General features: G+C 39.6%; 1 protein-coding gene across 2 annotated transcripts in view; it reads left to right on the forward strand.

Moving 5' to 3' along the window:
* LOC137273701 (nonsense-mediated mRNA decay factor SMG7-like) overlaps positions 1-17,498 on the forward strand; it is a 523,786-nt gene that overhangs the window by 179,394 nt on the left and 326,894 nt on the right. For both annotated transcript variants that reach the window (XM_067806500.1, XM_067806501.1), the window contains exon 11: positions 14,322-14,540. In XM_067806500.1, coding sequence (XP_067662601.1) covers positions 14,322-14,540 — 219 coding nt within the window. The remainder of the gene's footprint in view (positions 1-14,321; positions 14,541-17,498) is intronic.

Consider the following 17,498-nt stretch of genomic DNA (forward strand, 5'->3'; position numbering starts at 1 on the left):
CTGGGATGTCTCCACTAAGCTGTCATCCACTGGGGACTGCAGGACTCGCCATCTTTTATAATATTATTGTTATTATTTGTTTTATTAAATTTACAGTGCTTTGCTGTGATGATCGCTGCCGTCATCGGGGCTAGATACATGCCATATTTGTGGTACAAAGCACAACTCAAGGCATTATCGATAAACGGGTCCTTCTCTAAGTCCTAAGTCCTAAGTCCTCCAACAAATAGAGACGATATCTTATACCTAGCATGTAATTTATTGATTTTCTGTCATTTTCTGAATTTTATCAGCGGTTATGTTGTTGCCTAAATATTGCTTTCCCTTACCACCCACGACTAGCGTTATCAGTCTATCTCGTTGCTTGTTGTCCTTTTTCTCCTCTGCAGATAACATCTGCTCTAGTAATTCATCACACTCCATTTTATAATATAACACTCTAGTTTTTATTTTTAAAAAATAATATCCAACATACACTAAACACACAGAGATAAAGGTTCTGTAAGTCTAGAACACTAGAACATATAGACTCGGTTCTACAGATGGTACATCCAACACCCACCGTCATACGGATAAAGGTACGACTAGAACTACAAAAACTATGGAGGGGCCCTGCAGACAGCCAACTGCAAGTTTCCCCATACACAACTTTGCTGTAATCATTGAACATGAGTTTGTATTCCACCCTGTCACCCAATGTGCCCTGGTAAAACGGCACATGTGAGGTTAGGAACTCCAAGTCAAGCGGGATACAAAACCTGATTGCTTTTTCACTATTTGGCAGTCTGGTTGTCCCTTCTGGCGTGAAGGCGTACCCGATCATAACTAATTCGATCTTTTGCTGCCCAATCCCTGGTACACATTGTTTTCGCGTTCTACCTCACTTTTCTACAGTTCTACATAACAGTAATATTTATCGCTGTCGTCTATGCTAAGCACCGTGTTGACGCTAATTTTTACAATGATTTTCTTGACTATAGCACGACCCACATTATTCACTAGCTCGCGTTTGTTGTAAGTCGAAGTCAAAGTGATGTTAAATGCCACTTGTGCCGTACCAGGTACTATGACATCGTTCTCACCAAGTTTGGGAATCTAACCAACAGTGTTTGGTTCTGGTCTGTCTTTTTGGGGTTGTTTGTAATAGTCACCGACTTGTGCACAGCTTTGACACCTAGTGGCTCTCTTAATGTTCCAAAAGGATTTAGCTTTCTACCGTATGACATTATATATTATTAATATTTAATATAATATAATTTTAAAACTATGGATGATTTTGGAACTACACCTTCTCATGATGTTGATTACGATGAAGATACTTCGTTCACCAGTCTTAGCACTGAGTAATGAACTTTTGAAAACAACAGTAAACGATTATTTCAATGCATTAGAAAAATGATAAAAACTATGTTGAGCCTCCGTACCGAGACTATTTGAAGTTTTTCATAGATAAAAAGAGCACTCTACGTCTTAAGGGTAACCCGGAAGTTGACCTCATGAACAAACGCACTTGCCTTGTTAACTCTAGCAAGTCGCCATGGGTCTGATTTTGTCCGTGAAAAGCTTAAAAGTGGATTACGGTGGTGCAAAACCCAAAGTAATGAGGGGAATCCCCAGCCGACTGCAAGTCCCCCCAAAGGTCATTAAAGATTTGCAAACCTTACGATCCGAACTTGGGGGTGTGGGGGATTCCCCCACAGATGCTACAGAAGCATCTGACAGCGTTGAAAAACTGTTGAGTATGTACTGGGATAAGCCATTGCCGGGGTTTAAATTTCCAATGAGGGAACTGTACAGTCTAGATGAAGCCGTGAAACACGTATGTGGTGAACAACATGGGAAAACTGAACGGACTCGACTAGCACATCGCTCATGAAAAAAACAAACTCAGTGAAACAGAAGACAATGATGTGAAATGTTGTATCACGGAACGACTAAGCAATTTAGAAGACGAGAGACGCATGCGATTGGAATCTGCTTCCTCGAATCACGAACAGCTTCGATCTCAGATTATCCGCATACAGCTTTAGCCAACAGGATTCAAATATTGTTCCGTGACCAAAGCATCACCATTGCCAGTGTTCTGACAGCATTGGGTTTCATCATATCAACCTATGTAGTATCCGTTACTGGAGGCACCCCAAGCCGACCGCAGATCCCCCCACCCCCAAGTGGTGATGATGTCAGAGACTGGATAAAAAAAACTTCTTAAATCGCTTGGAAAAGCCTTGACTAAACTCACTGGTAATGCTGCAGAAGCCTTGCCTGGTATCATAGGTGGTATCGTATCATGGTTGCTTAGTACACTGGGTAAAACCGTCACATGGCTTGGTCAAAATCTGTGAGTATTCATCGTTGCAGTGGCTGGACTAGTATATGTTGCTGCTAAGGAATTTTTAACCAAATAAGGTGGGGGGGTATCCCCACATCCCCACTTTGGAATTTTAAACCATATAAGACACAAGCCGACCACGACATCTCCAACAGCCAGCGCTGTTATATAATCGATATGTTGCTGGTTGAGAACCTGCACAGTGAGTGGGGGGGGGGCACACCCCCTGGTTTAACCCTTTGCTCTGGTGGTGGTTGCACTATACCAGTGTGTGTGTGGTATGTGGGAGACGTTTATATCAGCATTAACAGCTAATTTTTGTATCTGCTGTAGTGATGATTATTTCATTGTTGTAGCCCATTATTGTATTTATTCTCATACACATATCACTCGGAGCCATGTACAATCCAACACCGAACACATAGTCAACCTTTGACGTGGCATATTGTAACGTGTCCTGGTGTCGTTTCATAGCGCTAGGTAGATCTACCAGTGATGCAATAGCATCCTCAATATTAACCACGAATGGTTTCTGCGTGTCGTAAGCGGTTCCACGACCTATGATATTGGAACGCGTCTATGACTGAGCGCCAAGAATAGCCCACACGTATGTTCGAACAGAGTCATTCAAGCGTATTGTACCAGCGCGAGTGAATCCTTTTGATGTTTTTTACATCATTTTTGCCCAAGCCCCAGGATCAGTTTGCTTTATGTGGCTGACATGGATCTGTTCATTCGTTGTGGGTCCTGTAAATGTATGACGGTGGTGGTTGTATGTACCATCTGTAGAACCGAGCCTAAATGTTCTAGTGTTCTAGACTTACAGAAGAACACGTAAACTTTACTGAGACCGTGGTTCACAGTTTACCACCGCCTGTGCATTATTGACGGTCACAATATAGTTTTTAAAGATATCAATAAGTTCAATGTTAAAACTCGTGCTATGGGGGAGGCCCCCATGCTGCAGCTTAGCACAACGGATAATATACAAAGTGAGCGTCCTTCCACATTGTTGAGGGCTGTCCCAGTTAAAATAGAAAAATACAATGAGGGTCGCACCGAGTCATTTTCATCGCGTCAGTAAAAAAAATTAACAAGCGGTATTGTTCCCGAATTAAGAGTATCAATTTTACATACAAGAAATAATACTGTAAATATAGGGTACCTAAGCTTAACATTGCACATACAAAATGGCTAGTAATCAAGGACCAGGAATGCAAATATAAAGATGTGTTAATAAAAGTTTATCAGACCTAGGTGATACTAGAGTGTTCGATGACAGGAATAGATGGTAAAATATACACTTTTAAGCTTGTAAACAACATTTAGAGACGCGTTGAAGTTGCCGCCGTTTCTGGTGGTGATTTTAACCTAGATACATCAGGATCTGACATCAACACATGACAGGTGTGAATTTACTCTGATGTGTGTAATTTGTGAAACATATACAAGTCATTATTCTCTCTGATAACAGACTACACTGCATACTGAAAATAAACACATCTGCAAACACAGAAAAATGGATGACAATGAATAAGAGGATAATGGAGTCTCTGGGTACTCTGAAAAGAGACCTGAAAAATATAGAAAAAGCATTGAAACCCAAAAATTTGATTGAGGTTGTTTAAATTAAATTTGCATACATACATTTCCACAAATACAATTATCACACAATTGTGAGTTAGCACTACAGTATATGTGCAATTTTTCCTTATCCTGACTCATGCTTATTCGCTTATCTCCTCTTCCTGGTGAAGGTAGTGGACGACATGAAATCCCTTGAAGTTCCCTTCTAAAAGAAGTGGACGTAAAAATACACTCACCCATAAGTAGCCTCCTCTCCAGCACACATTGTCAGCTGATTGGCCATTATAACCATTGTCTCCCTATAGCCCAACGAGTGCGGCTGGAGGCACCTGGGGTTCTGTATATGGTGATAAGTTTTTCATTCTTTTGGTCCTTTAACGAAATTTGTGTTGTATGTGGTATTTGGATGTTGTATATGCATCATTATTATCAATTTTGTGATTATTGTGTCTTTACTTAACACATCGTGTCTACAGTGCAGATTATGGCTGTCAGTGTTTGACTGACCCGCACTTTGTCAAGTGTGTAAGTCCTTATGTTCTGCTGATACTCATCGTAGATTTGTATAAATTATGTCTGAAGCAGAATTTATTCTATACATATGGTCTGTTCACAGAAGTGTGAGACAGGCAATGTTGGCTGACAATAGCCATGTCTAAGCTATTGAGATAAATTTGGGTAACCGTTTATTTATTGCTGCTGAGATTCATTTCAGTGATATGTCAGCCGTATCTCTAATCTTTGATGAGCCTCTGTTGATGATACGTAGTGAGCAAAATATCAACCAACGTAATCAACGTCTGTCAGCACCGACGGCATCATCCATGCCTCAGAAAACCTTATGATCTTCATCAGACATCGCAGATGTTGACAGCAACCTCGGGCATCGCAGTAGGCAACTCTACAACTCAACCATCATTGCACTCAGCGCAGCCAGTGCATTTGCGGATTGACTCGTCAATGTAGATAAACTCATAGAAAGCGCAGTATGCAGTCATCCTCCCTTTCAGACTTAGACTCACATAGTCGTTATCGTCTGTGATCAGTGAATGCGTCTCAATCTAGGAGGGATGAAGTTAGACACCGCTGAGAGTTGTCACTGGAAGAAACCCACTTCTCAGATTCGAAAGTCACATCTTGGATCACAGATAGCTTAAAACTAGTCTCACCTTCTAAGGATTCCAATGAACTTAATATGTTGATATGTTAGCGTTCCCACTGATAGTTCCCATATCTATGATCCCTGAGACTTTGTCTACGTCATTTAAATCAGCAGCCAAAGTTTCAACAACTGAATTGTGCCGTCATTCAGCGCACATCATTTCCCTCTTCATCACATGGAGCCATTCATCAGAGCACCTGATGTAGACGAAGGGTACAAAGTAATCGTCACAGCTCGCTGCAGATCCTACAAGGTAGAGGATAAGAAGCTGGCGCAACTCGACACTACTGCAAGACAAACATTCTTCAGACTAGCTCGATCTAGAGCCATCAATGAGACTTATCACTCAGAGGAAGGATGAACAGTTTATGTCCAAACACATAGCCTCTACAACTGCGGGTCTTAATCTACTGCGTCGTCAAGCTTCCTGTCTGCCGCGTCTTGGAGTGAAAACTTCACAAAGTCTTTGTATCAAGCCCCATGGTCTGCACCTACTGTGTTTGACGGGAAGATTGAAGAGGTAGCAAGAACGGTTTCCAGGGAAGTCATGATGATCAAATCCATTGACAATTTGACTTCAGTCCTTAAGCAGACAAATCAGTGTTACACCAGCAAGTCCAAGTACTCAAGGGTACAAAAAGTGCGGGATACGAACTTGAACACTCAAGGCGAGAAGTCGTCTTCTTTTCGTCGCCCCTACGGAGGAAAAAGCGCCCTCAGACGTCAGAAATTTCATCTAGGGACAGAGGAGGAAATAAACACTGAAAATCAGGTTCGGAACGACTTGAGTCTTCACCCCCAGCCGTTCCCATACAACCTTCTTAAATGGGTGGACGTGTTCAACTCTACTGGAAAAATTGGGGAATCCTTAATGACGACTACGTCATGAATATTCTGTGAGATGGCTACAAGAATCCATTGGAAGATACACCGCCGCTTACAAAACTACCTACTCCCATCATCTATGCAGACAATCAACTAGACAAGCTGACCAATGCTATATCAACACTGTTGCAGAAGGGAGCGGTAGAAATAACACAGCTACAGAATCTAACACCTGGCTTTTACACCCTAATTTTCTTACTACTGAAGAAGAATGACAGAGAGAAATTCCGACTCATTTACAACATGAAGAAATTCAACAAAAAGTTTCTATGGAAACCAGGACACTTCAAGATGATACATCTTCCTCAGCTAAGACATAGATCAGCATAGATCTGCAAGATGCATACCTACATATCCCGATTCACTGAGAATCCAGGAAAAATCTGTGCTTCCTTTTCAACGGTCAGCACTACCAGTGGACGGTCCTACTGTTTGGAATATCTTTGGCCCCATGGCTATTTACATGGGTAACCAAACTCATCATAAACTGTTCACACCTCAGCGGGCTATGCAACACTTTCTACCTGGACGGCGGCATACAAGCGCATCAAGAGAAAAGTTGGCTCAGACTAAAGTTAGACTTCACAATCAGGCTACTAACACAACTTGGATGGTTAGTAAATCACCTAAAGTTGGAATTGGAACCTCCACAAGATATCAAATTCCTCGGGATTTGTTTCATCACTACATTGAATGAGATTGTAGTCCCGGAGGACCAGTGGGTCAATATTCAAGAAATAATGAAGCAAGCTCTACTCTCTCCATTGACACTTCGACAATGGAAGTGTCTCCTAGGTCTCTTCACGTCAGCTCAAGATATGACCAGAAGAGGAAGACTGCAACTGCGTCTGTTACAATGTTTCTTGAATCTTCATCTCAACAACAGAGGTCAGATTCCACTCGCAGACAGTGTGAAGCCCCAGCTGCTTTGGTGGACTCGCCGATCGAATGTCTGTGCAGGAACTAGTATGTTAGAGCCGGTATTCAACAACCATCTCTATGTAGACGCATCTCTGCAAGGATGGGGAGCTCATCTAGACAACGAGGTAGCAGCAGGAATCTGGAACAAAGAGGAACAGGCTCTCCACCCGAACCAGTTGAGAATGAAAGTGGTCATTCATGCCATCCACCGCTGGTCGATATCACAGAGAGACAAGCTCTTGATGATCCACACGGACAACTCAATAGTGGCTTTCTACATAAACAAGGGTCATCGAGATCACCATCTCTACTACATCAGACGTTTCAACTTTTCGACTTAGTTGACAGTTTGAACCTCCAAGTAAAAGAATGTCACCAGGAGCCTGCAACATCATGGCAGACGCCCTATCTTGTCCTCTTCATCCATCTCCAACAGAATGGATGCTGCATCGGGAAGCATTTCAACTAATCAGTCAGGCATTTGGATTGCTGCAAATAGACCTATTTGCAAACAATGTTTGTGTCACCAATACCAGGGTTGCCATATCGCTTGCACAGAGCAGTCTTAGTTACAATCAGTCTTAGGCCCCTACAATCAACTTTACAATCACTGTACAATTTCCCTAATCCACTTGACGATCTTAAGACAGCATGGAGTTAAGATTGCGATCTTAACTAAGATCGAACTCTTCAACGTTGGGGATGGAAATTTCTTAAACTCGACTCCTGTCTACAGTCGTCAGCAAGTGCACATAGCATGCTGCGCAAATAAAACATGGAACTGGTTGTTGCACACAATTGAGATACCTTCCTTAATCACACCTTGCAAAATTTTCATGGAAACAAGACAAAAAACCCAAACAAACAGAAAAAACAAACCCCAAAACCCCCACAAATCTTTGTAATGATAACATGGAAGAAGGAAATGATAACGTGGACGATAACATATATAATAACTCGTACCTTGTGAGTTATTCTCTAATTTTTCTACACTCTAATATGATTTATGAACTAAGAATGTGATACTGCAACCACAGAAATATGTTTTATGAAAATATTGAAATGCAAACAGATATATTAACAAATTTGGGTTTTGAGTTATTGACCTAATAATCATGAAAATTAAAAGGTAACATAAATTTTAAACAAAATTTCCTTATGATGTAACACCTAAATGTACCATGATTTGTCCATGGCTGTCATTGAATCAAAGTTCGGCATCTGGTCGGTGCTATTTGGGGTAAAATCCCAAATATATCCCGCAGGCTTTAGATTTGTAAAGATATGAAAGGTTGACATGACTTTGGGAGTGTTGTGGAAAATGCATGACAGGGAAATATGAAAACGATATTATTCCGTGTGTGTTGTATGTGTTGTTAAATACTTATCCACAGTATGTTAATTGCTTTTGCTATTTTGTTGATAATTATTTTTTTCTTTTTGTTAAGAAACTTTTTACGCAAATTTCACATGCCTCAGCAAGTATATTTTCCTGTTTGAAGAATACTTGTATTATATTTAAAATGCTTAGATTAAAACTCTTATCACTCGTCAGATTTAATTTTAGATTTTAGAACTAGAAAGAAACATAATTTTGTACGTTATACAACTGTAGATTATTGTAATGATGAACTATGACAAAATCATTGACACGACTATGACAGAAAAGAAATATATGTGGAGATCTGCGCAGTCACAACATAGCATACAATGTAATTGGGCATGGCAGATTTTACGGCAACGGCATAATATGCAAAGGGAAACCACTCCCATCTTGCATAAAAACTAAGATTAGCTGCCCTCGAGTTATTGAAAAGTTCATGGCCACTGCTAATCGCCTATAGAAACCTATCGTTACTATCCTTTCCTTGGTTATCAAAAAGGCATGGTGTTCATACTTTTTCCAACACTGAATCGGGTGAGAAATGTACTTTATGATCTCGACTCGATAATGATTTGGTTCACTGCCGCAAATAACAATATTTCTGATGTTAAGTCGATGTCGCATTCTCCATGACGAATCATAGTTTTATGCAGTATAAAAGCAATCCCCAAACGTAAAGCTAATTATTTGCGTGAAACTGACACCAACTTGGACGCCGTTTTGCTACTGGCTACTGACTACAGTGATCTTAGCTCCTTACTATTGGTTCTGACCAATGGTAAGTTTTGATTGTAACTTACAATGATCTTAGCTTACAATGGCTTTATGCAAGTGAATTGCAATTGTAGTCGAAGCCTAAGATCGCGATCTTAAGGATTTACAATAATTGTAGCTCTAAGATCATTTTGTGCAAATGGGCCAGATCACTTAGCCTCGGCAACAGACGCTCTCAGCATCTCGTGCGAAGGACTAAACGTGTGTGCATTTCCCCCTCCAGTGCTGCTACCAAAAGTCATTGAGAAAATCAGACAAACAAAGGGGTTACAACTGATTTCGGTCGTGCCTTACTGGCCAACGCGAGTTTGGTTTCCAACACTTATAGAAGAGTTAGGACAACCAGTACTACAACTTCCAGAGTGGAAGAATCTTCTCATCCACCCCAACACAAAGCAGACGCACAGCAAGCCATGTGCGTTCCAACTTCAAGTATGGACCACATTGAAACCTGTTTGAAACACACAGGATATTTGGCGAAAGCAGTCGCCTTAGCCTTGCGGAAATCCACTCGCACACTATATGACGATTTGAGGCATACGCCAGGAAGAAGGGATTCTCAGCAATTCAGGCGACTCATCCACAGATAGCAGATTATCTATGCCATCTACGTCATTCCAGAGTTCTGAAAGGCTCTACATTATCTACATACAGTCATCCTTCACAATAATGCGCTTCGCGATACCGCAGATTCTGTTAAACCGAGGGGTAATCCGTGGGTCGTGAATTAATCCTTTATTGTTAAATAAACATCTACCTCACGTAGCTGTTGGTGGATTATCTGTTGTTTGAGTAAATTAATGAGATCAGCCCTTTGAAGTGTCAAAACTAATTTGAACATCAAACATGCAGCATGTTGTCATTGGAGTAACAACATGGCGGATGCGTACTCAGTGTCAACTGAGTGTAATCCGGGCAATAACAAAATGTCAAACTTAATTGAACACTTGACTTTCTGCATTGTTAAAGGCAGGACTATGAACCTGTAAATACATGTAGTGTTCGTTAAAGTTCATTTCGTGTTTTCTCTTCAATCTTGTCACACCGTGGACATTCTCCCGATTTTAAAGCAATTATCCAATCACTGCCTTTCTTTATGTAAACAAAATGATACAATGTATTTGATTGGCTAAACTGCTCGCATGCCACTGCCTCTCTATGTGTTCGAGAACGTGAATTGACATCGGCATCTGAAAAGAAGGAAGTCATTGCTCACTCCCATACATTTTAATATCTGAACGATTAGTAACAATCATGTATACTGTTACATTATTGAAGAAGTCTACCGCGCAATCTGAAATTTCCCTTTATTTGGAAAAAAACTACTGACCATATCATACCACATTAGCAGATTTGCATATTAAAGATTGGTCTTAACGAAAGAAAACACAGAATCAGTTTTGTAAGTTTTATTTTCTCCGTCACATGCTAGTTTGTTAACCATTCACAGATGCACATACTGCACGTTTTGTATATACACAAGCACACGTGTACCAAATGCAATGTATGTATACGCTCTTGTTGCTGGGTCTTTCACTCGACCTATATTCATGTGAACAATAACGCGGGGGGTTGTCCATGGACCGCGAGACCCGCGTTGTTGCGAGGGACGACTGTACTTAGGAGCTCTCAACTCAGTCGTCACCATGGGAACAGGGACCAAGCTGACTAAAGTACCAGAGTTACTTGGCTTACTACACTCCTTCATGTTGGAAGATCAGCAATGCAGATTTAGAGCTCCATGGGATCTAAATGTTGTACTCCAACATCTCACAAGTGATGTGTGTAAGACGCTCGATCTGCCCTCAATTGAAATGCTGACTCAAAAGAACAAAGTTTGATACAAGTCACCAAGAAACAGCTCACTTGGGTCTACGTTGGGATTTCATCACAAAGACTCAACTGCCAGGTCAACTGGACAGATAGTTCCATATACCGGCATTGTCTTCAGTCCTGGGACCTCATGATTCGCAAGACTTATCATTATGTCCATTCAGAGCATTGAAGATATACCACTTCTAGAAGACAAAGGTTCAAGCGCCTATTTATCCCTATATCTACTGAGAAACCTACGGAAGTACCTCACAACACAGTCTCAGTGTGGTTCAGAGCTGTTATACTTAGAGCATATAAATCAGCAAGATTGTAACCTCTGCGAGCTTCCCACCTGCATGAAGTCAGAGCCCTAGCCTCTACACTAGCACTACATTGAAATTCCTTGCTATCAACTATAATGGAGGGCTGCTATGAGACATAGTCATGGAAAACTTCATTGGCATTCATCAGTTTGGCCCTCTCGTTGCTGCTCAGCAACTAACAGTCCCCCGAAGACGCTGACTTCACAAGTCACGCGATTTATCATGTGACTTGTAGACTTTTACTCCATACTCAGCAATATTCTAGCCATATGGCGCCAATCTGTAAATAATCGAGTCTGGCCCAGATAATCCAGTGATCAACAACATGAGCATCGATCGGCGCAATTGGAACAGATGATATTTGTCAACCGAGTCAACGAGGCTGACTACCCAATCCTGTTAGTCCCCTCTTACGACAAACATAGTCACCTTTTATGGCAAGAATGGGTTGCTGAAGGCCTATTCTACCCCGGGACCTTCATGGGTACATGAGTGATTATGACCCTGTATTCGTAATGAAGATACTTGTACATGAAGAAGGGTCGAAAAAGTCTTCCCCAAGAATCTAGCATGAATATTGGAAGAACAGGACTGGATTATTGCCTTTACAAGTTCCCAAAGGGGAGCAAATGTAGATGTAATATTAGCAGACAGCCAGCAGAATCCAGCGTGGTCTGACCCACTGCCATTTCCGTCGGATTCCGTAAGCAATTAAGCATGAGTCAGGATAAGGAAGAATATGTAATTTTCTGAATAAAATTGATATTTTATACTTATCCTGACTCATGACGAAAGCCCTCCCAGACGCCCCTCACAGACATGCTGAATTCTCATATTCTCATGTTGGGCTATTATTAAGGAGAGAGTGGTTATCATGGCCGATCATCTGACCATGTGCATGGGAAGAGAGGCTGCTCGTGGGTGAGTGTATTTTTACGTCCGCTTCTTTTTGAGAAGAGAATTTCAAGGGATTTCAGATGTTCCACTACCCTTGCCAGGAAGAGGAGATTAAGCATGAATCACGATAAGTATAAAATATCAATTTTATTCAGAAAATTACATTTTTAGATTATTAAATTTGGAGAACGCATCTAGTTTGATTTGTGCAGTTTTTAAATCCACGCATCTTCTCTGATATGTTGGGAGTGAAGTGGCTTTGGCGTTTCAGGGGTGGTTTCCTGATTGGCTTCCGTCTGCGGGCATTGGGTCAGGATATTGTGTGGTCGATCCTCTCCCAACAGAAAAATGCTAAGTAAACCAGAATGTTTTTAGATAAGGCCAGCAGAAGTACATCTCCATTTTCCAGCTATCTATGTCTTAATTATGTATTGGTCCTAAAAAAATATGTCGAATGAAAACGTATTGAAATGAAATGAGATGGAAATGTTTTTCCCCAAAATGGTCATGTAGGAATTCACCAGATATATTATTGCTCCGTTATCATGTTATAACAGTGAACATTCTATATAAAATAACGCATGCTATTATATAGATATTATATACGTGTTATTTGTTTTACCTTAGACCATGCTGCTTGTGTTGATTTATTCTGGATAGATTTAGCTGTTCATGAGGACGGCCACAAGCTTTGATCCAGTGCTTGCATTTTTGTTCATTCCATTTTATGGTTGGAAACCGCACGAAAAAACTCCTTCCAGCCTTTCCTGGTAACGTTCATCTGCATTGCAAGTCCCCCGAGCACATCGTAAAACAATTTTCTTTGCTTTCTTCACACGGTAACTAAGGGCAATGTATTTGTTTGTGGGTAAAATATGACAGACGATTGATTGCAGATCGGCACAGAATGGAAGTTTTTTTCTGATTGGTTGATACCGACTGTCAATCAAAATGTGCGGATCCATGAATTCTGCTTCAGAGTGCAGTGAAAGGAAAATTGCAATGGATACAGATCCTATATAAAGGGATTTGAAATATAAATGACTGATTGAATCAAGGACTCATTGACAGTATGTTAAACAAAGTATTACACCCATTTACACGGTAAATGGCCATAACATCTTTTTTATAGTTTCTATAGTTGAGGCCATTATTTATTTACACAAAGCCATTTGAAACTATTATGTATTGTAATATTATGAAAGATTATCTTGGAATTGGTGTTCGATTACATCATATTTTGCATCACATTCTCACAATGCATCATCATCAGCATCATCAGCATCATCAGCATCATCCTCATTAAGTGGGGTAACTTATACTGTTGAGGAAAGAAGTTGTGATACAGCATCTGTTTTTCTCTATTGTTCAGAAGCATTCATCCTGGAAAGAACATCAGTAGAGTATTACTATCCAAGTTGACTTAGAGTAGTCTTATCTTAGGACTACCAGTTATGAGATAATTTGTATTTATCAGAATTAAGCTACAGTGTTTAAAAAAAGTTGTGTCATGTGATGAACATAATCTCTGGGATACTTTCCATAAAGCCAAAGTGAAAAATGTTCTACTTAACAAATGTTTAAGTTGTGGAGAAGCACAATTTTATTATGCTGCAATTATCTTTATAAATTGTTGTCATTATGTACAAGTGACTTATGGAAAGGAATTGTTTTCAACAAGCATACCAGACATCTTTCAGACCCATAGTGAACAAATATTAACCTATATTCTGGCACCACCAGGGTCTTTGTGGAAAACGGTGGTGTCAAAATTTCTGAGTCTCATGCTGGGATTCGAACGACGGACCTTCAATCCAAAGTCGGACGCCTTGTCCACATGACCAAAGATGTTAACCCCATCAGCAAGCTGACATAGTAAAGATGTCATCTGTGGGATGACTCCACGCCCTGCTAAATACTCCCCTGTCAACAGAGGGCACGTCCCAGGCCCTATAGTTGGGTACTGAGGCTTGTTTTGCTAAAATTTGATATGAACGTGCTCAGCCCCATGTGCCCAGCATCAATGTAGTGGCCACAAAAGTTCAGAGTCCCTTGCTGGGATTCCTGTTCTTTATCATACATGAAATCAAAAGGTGGTGTAAAGAAAACCATTGGTAATTGTAGTTATTATGCTTCAGGTTTAGATGTAAATACATACATGTCTAAAAGATCAGATAAATACTAAAGCCTCTGGGTGTGAATGCGTTGTTCTGTGTATTATTGTTTTCTTCTTTTTGGCAGATCTTAACAAGGCACAGACTCTACGGGATCACTTGTTAACAAGCCTCCCATCACATGTGACTTCACAGAGCCTAACAAGTACTGTACTGCTGCAGATGGTGGCAATTATTGTGTTCACTCTCAGCCATGCACAGAAGAACATCGGGGATCAGGATGGAGAAGACACACAATACAGTAGGGAAGAGGAACTTTGTCTAGAACTCATCACAACTTTCACATGTAGGTTATTTTTGTTAAATGAATTCGTAAACACAACATTTTAATGGACCATGCCCAAAGGGCACATTGAACTTTTACAAAGACATCTGACATCTTTGTCTCTTAACACATGTTTCAAATCCACACAAAACTTCAAATTTACAGATATGGTAAAGGGGTAGTGTAACTTGGCTGAAGTAAACCAGTGATTGCAGTTTTTATTCAATTTGATATTGAACAAACTAGATAGCAACCTCTTTTGTTTTGTGAGTGTGAGGTGTTGATACAGATTGGGGCAGTGAGGTCACCGAGTGGTTAAGACATTCGCTCATCACTCTTGAAATCAAAGTTCGATTCCCCACATTAGTACAATCATCTCCAGCTGTGATATTGCTGGAATAGTGCTAAAAGCAGTGTAAGACTGAACTCACTCACTTGATACAGATTCTTCACTGCAAAAAAAGACTACATTTACAAGCTTGTAAATGTCTTGGAAAGATGATGTTTCCAAGACATTTACAATTTTGGAAAGATGATGTTAACAAAATGTATCCAATTTTGGAAATACGAAATTTCCAATTTCCAATCATTCATCCATCCGTTGAAATAGTTTATATAATGAACCATAGACATAAATAGCAATACTATATTACACCCACGTTCGTATAGATTTGAAATAAACCAAGTTACTAATTTAGACCTAACTCAGTTGCGCCTATTGACTTTTCATAATTGTAAAGGTGATAATAATACATAATTGAATATGAAGTGATAACTCTTGCATTGACTAATAATATATATTACACATAAACCATACAAACGTAACTGAACCATTTTGATCAAGTTGTTGAAAGTTTCATGTTGATTTGAAATGTGATTTTTCAATGCAATTTGCATAACCTTTGTGTAAGAAACATTTGTATTTGATCTCTGTAAGTATCTTATCCAGTGTAATTATCACATGTATGAGATCCATCGTCAGTAAAAGGAGGATAATATATCAGTTACAGAATTGATACACATGTGTATAATCATTCAATGAGACAATAGTAATGAGATATTTGAACACCTGTTTCAACCTGAAAATAACAGCCTCTAGCAGAATGCATATCCAGTTAAAGTTTTGTCTTGTGACAAGTGTAAAACAAAACTAATACTCTGTGATATCATTGGACAGCCTGATTTATGGAGTCAAGCCCATTATCTTCTGAACCTCGTTCAATACAAATATAGGCATGCCCACCTTCATACATATGTGGGGGATTCAACTGCAAGTGTATATATTATATTAGATCATTATCATGTCACTTTTTGAATTCTGTAACTGTGTTAGGGGTTTTTGACAATGCAATACAAAAACGTAATGTTTTGTCTTAAATATCATTTAAAGTTTTGATTTTGCTAACCTTGAGTAATAAACATGTATTCATCTATTTCACACAATAATATCATGTGTTTCCTACAAAAATAGCGTTGATGACATCTTTTCGGCAACACTGTAGCTGCTTGCCACATCCGGGTATTTTGTATGTGTTTTCGACAATGAGCCCTACTTTTACCTCCACATGGCCACAGTGTGTTTTGATCACATTGCTGCCTGTTTAATACATAACCTATCAACAGCAGACGACTGATTTTGCCGAATTTCCCTAGCTATTTCTTGTTTAACAGGCAGTTGATTTTGCATCTGAAGTGGTATTAACGATCTTGGGTAAATAATATTGATGTTTATTTGCATTTTACATAACTTAACTTCTGGACTTCAATTGTCAATAAAACCTCTCACGACAGGAATTGGGCATCTGCCCTACCGATGAAACTGTTTGTGCACTACGATCGTGCACATACTTCCCCGATAAAGCACTAGCAATGCAATCGTCGAAATCACCTGAACGTCGAATTCAGCTCGCTTTGGGATACATGTACTTGAATTAGGATATTCATTCATAACAATGTACAGATTATATTTAAATGTTCAGCAAGCCGTTATGTTTGCTGTACTAGTAGTGTGTGCAAAATGTTTAAGCAAATCAATACTATCTCTACTCAGTGGTTGGATTGGATTATCAATTCAATTCAATTCAATGCTTTATTGTTTTCAAGGCTATATGACCCATAATACATCGTTACATGTTTTACACATTAATTGCTAACATGCGTATCAAAGATATTCTCCTCTTATGCGAAACACATTATATAGATATTTTCCCAACTTAAACAAGTGGTCACAAAAAGTAGAAATCAATAATGATTTTAAATTATCAGTATTTTTGCCATGAGTGGAAATGTATGGAACATCCTTACGAAAATCTTTGTACAAAGGACAGTGATATATAATATGACATTCATCTTCGGTAACTTTACAAAGAGAGGACATAAAATCATTATCTTGATAATGGATTGGATTATCTGGGGTAATAATAATCAAATTGTAGCGGTTTGAGCACTTAAAGGGAAAAAAACTTGTTTTGTAGTCCTGTGTGTACATTTCATGCATCCTTACTATTATGTATGTTCACGATACACAAACGTTTTCACGATAGCTAGAGTTGATACACCGAAATCCAGCATATCGATTGGTCAATGATCTAGCGAATAATCAATCTGCATCTATGCTGGCTAGTGACCAAAGGTGCTCTTCAGAAATTTAGCCCACGCTCCATCACCTGTCATTTCCTCTGTGACAGGTATCTGTGAATCTGCTCCATGTAAGTCACACACAAGCATATTAGTACTTTCCTTAAAATATTTAGTATACACTAGCAGTGTATCAGCGAAAACGCTTCTTTCATAAAAAAATTATGAAGCATGTATGTAAATTCTTCTTTACTGCTACTGACATAGATGTTTTGTGCTTGAATAGCCCTAACTGGTCTCACCACAGCTAGCCAGGCAGTCAGCACGGTGTTCCAGTTGTTGAGCAGTGAAGTGGCTTTCGGGCTTAATGAGTTAACAAGGCTTTAGATAGATATGATATTT

Source organism: Haliotis asinina, chromosome 2, assembly GCF_037392515.1.
Source record: "Haliotis asinina isolate JCU_RB_2024 chromosome 2, JCU_Hal_asi_v2, whole genome shotgun sequence".
In the NCBI taxonomy this organism is placed as follows: domain Eukaryota; kingdom Metazoa; phylum Mollusca; class Gastropoda; order Lepetellida; family Haliotidae; genus Haliotis; species Haliotis asinina.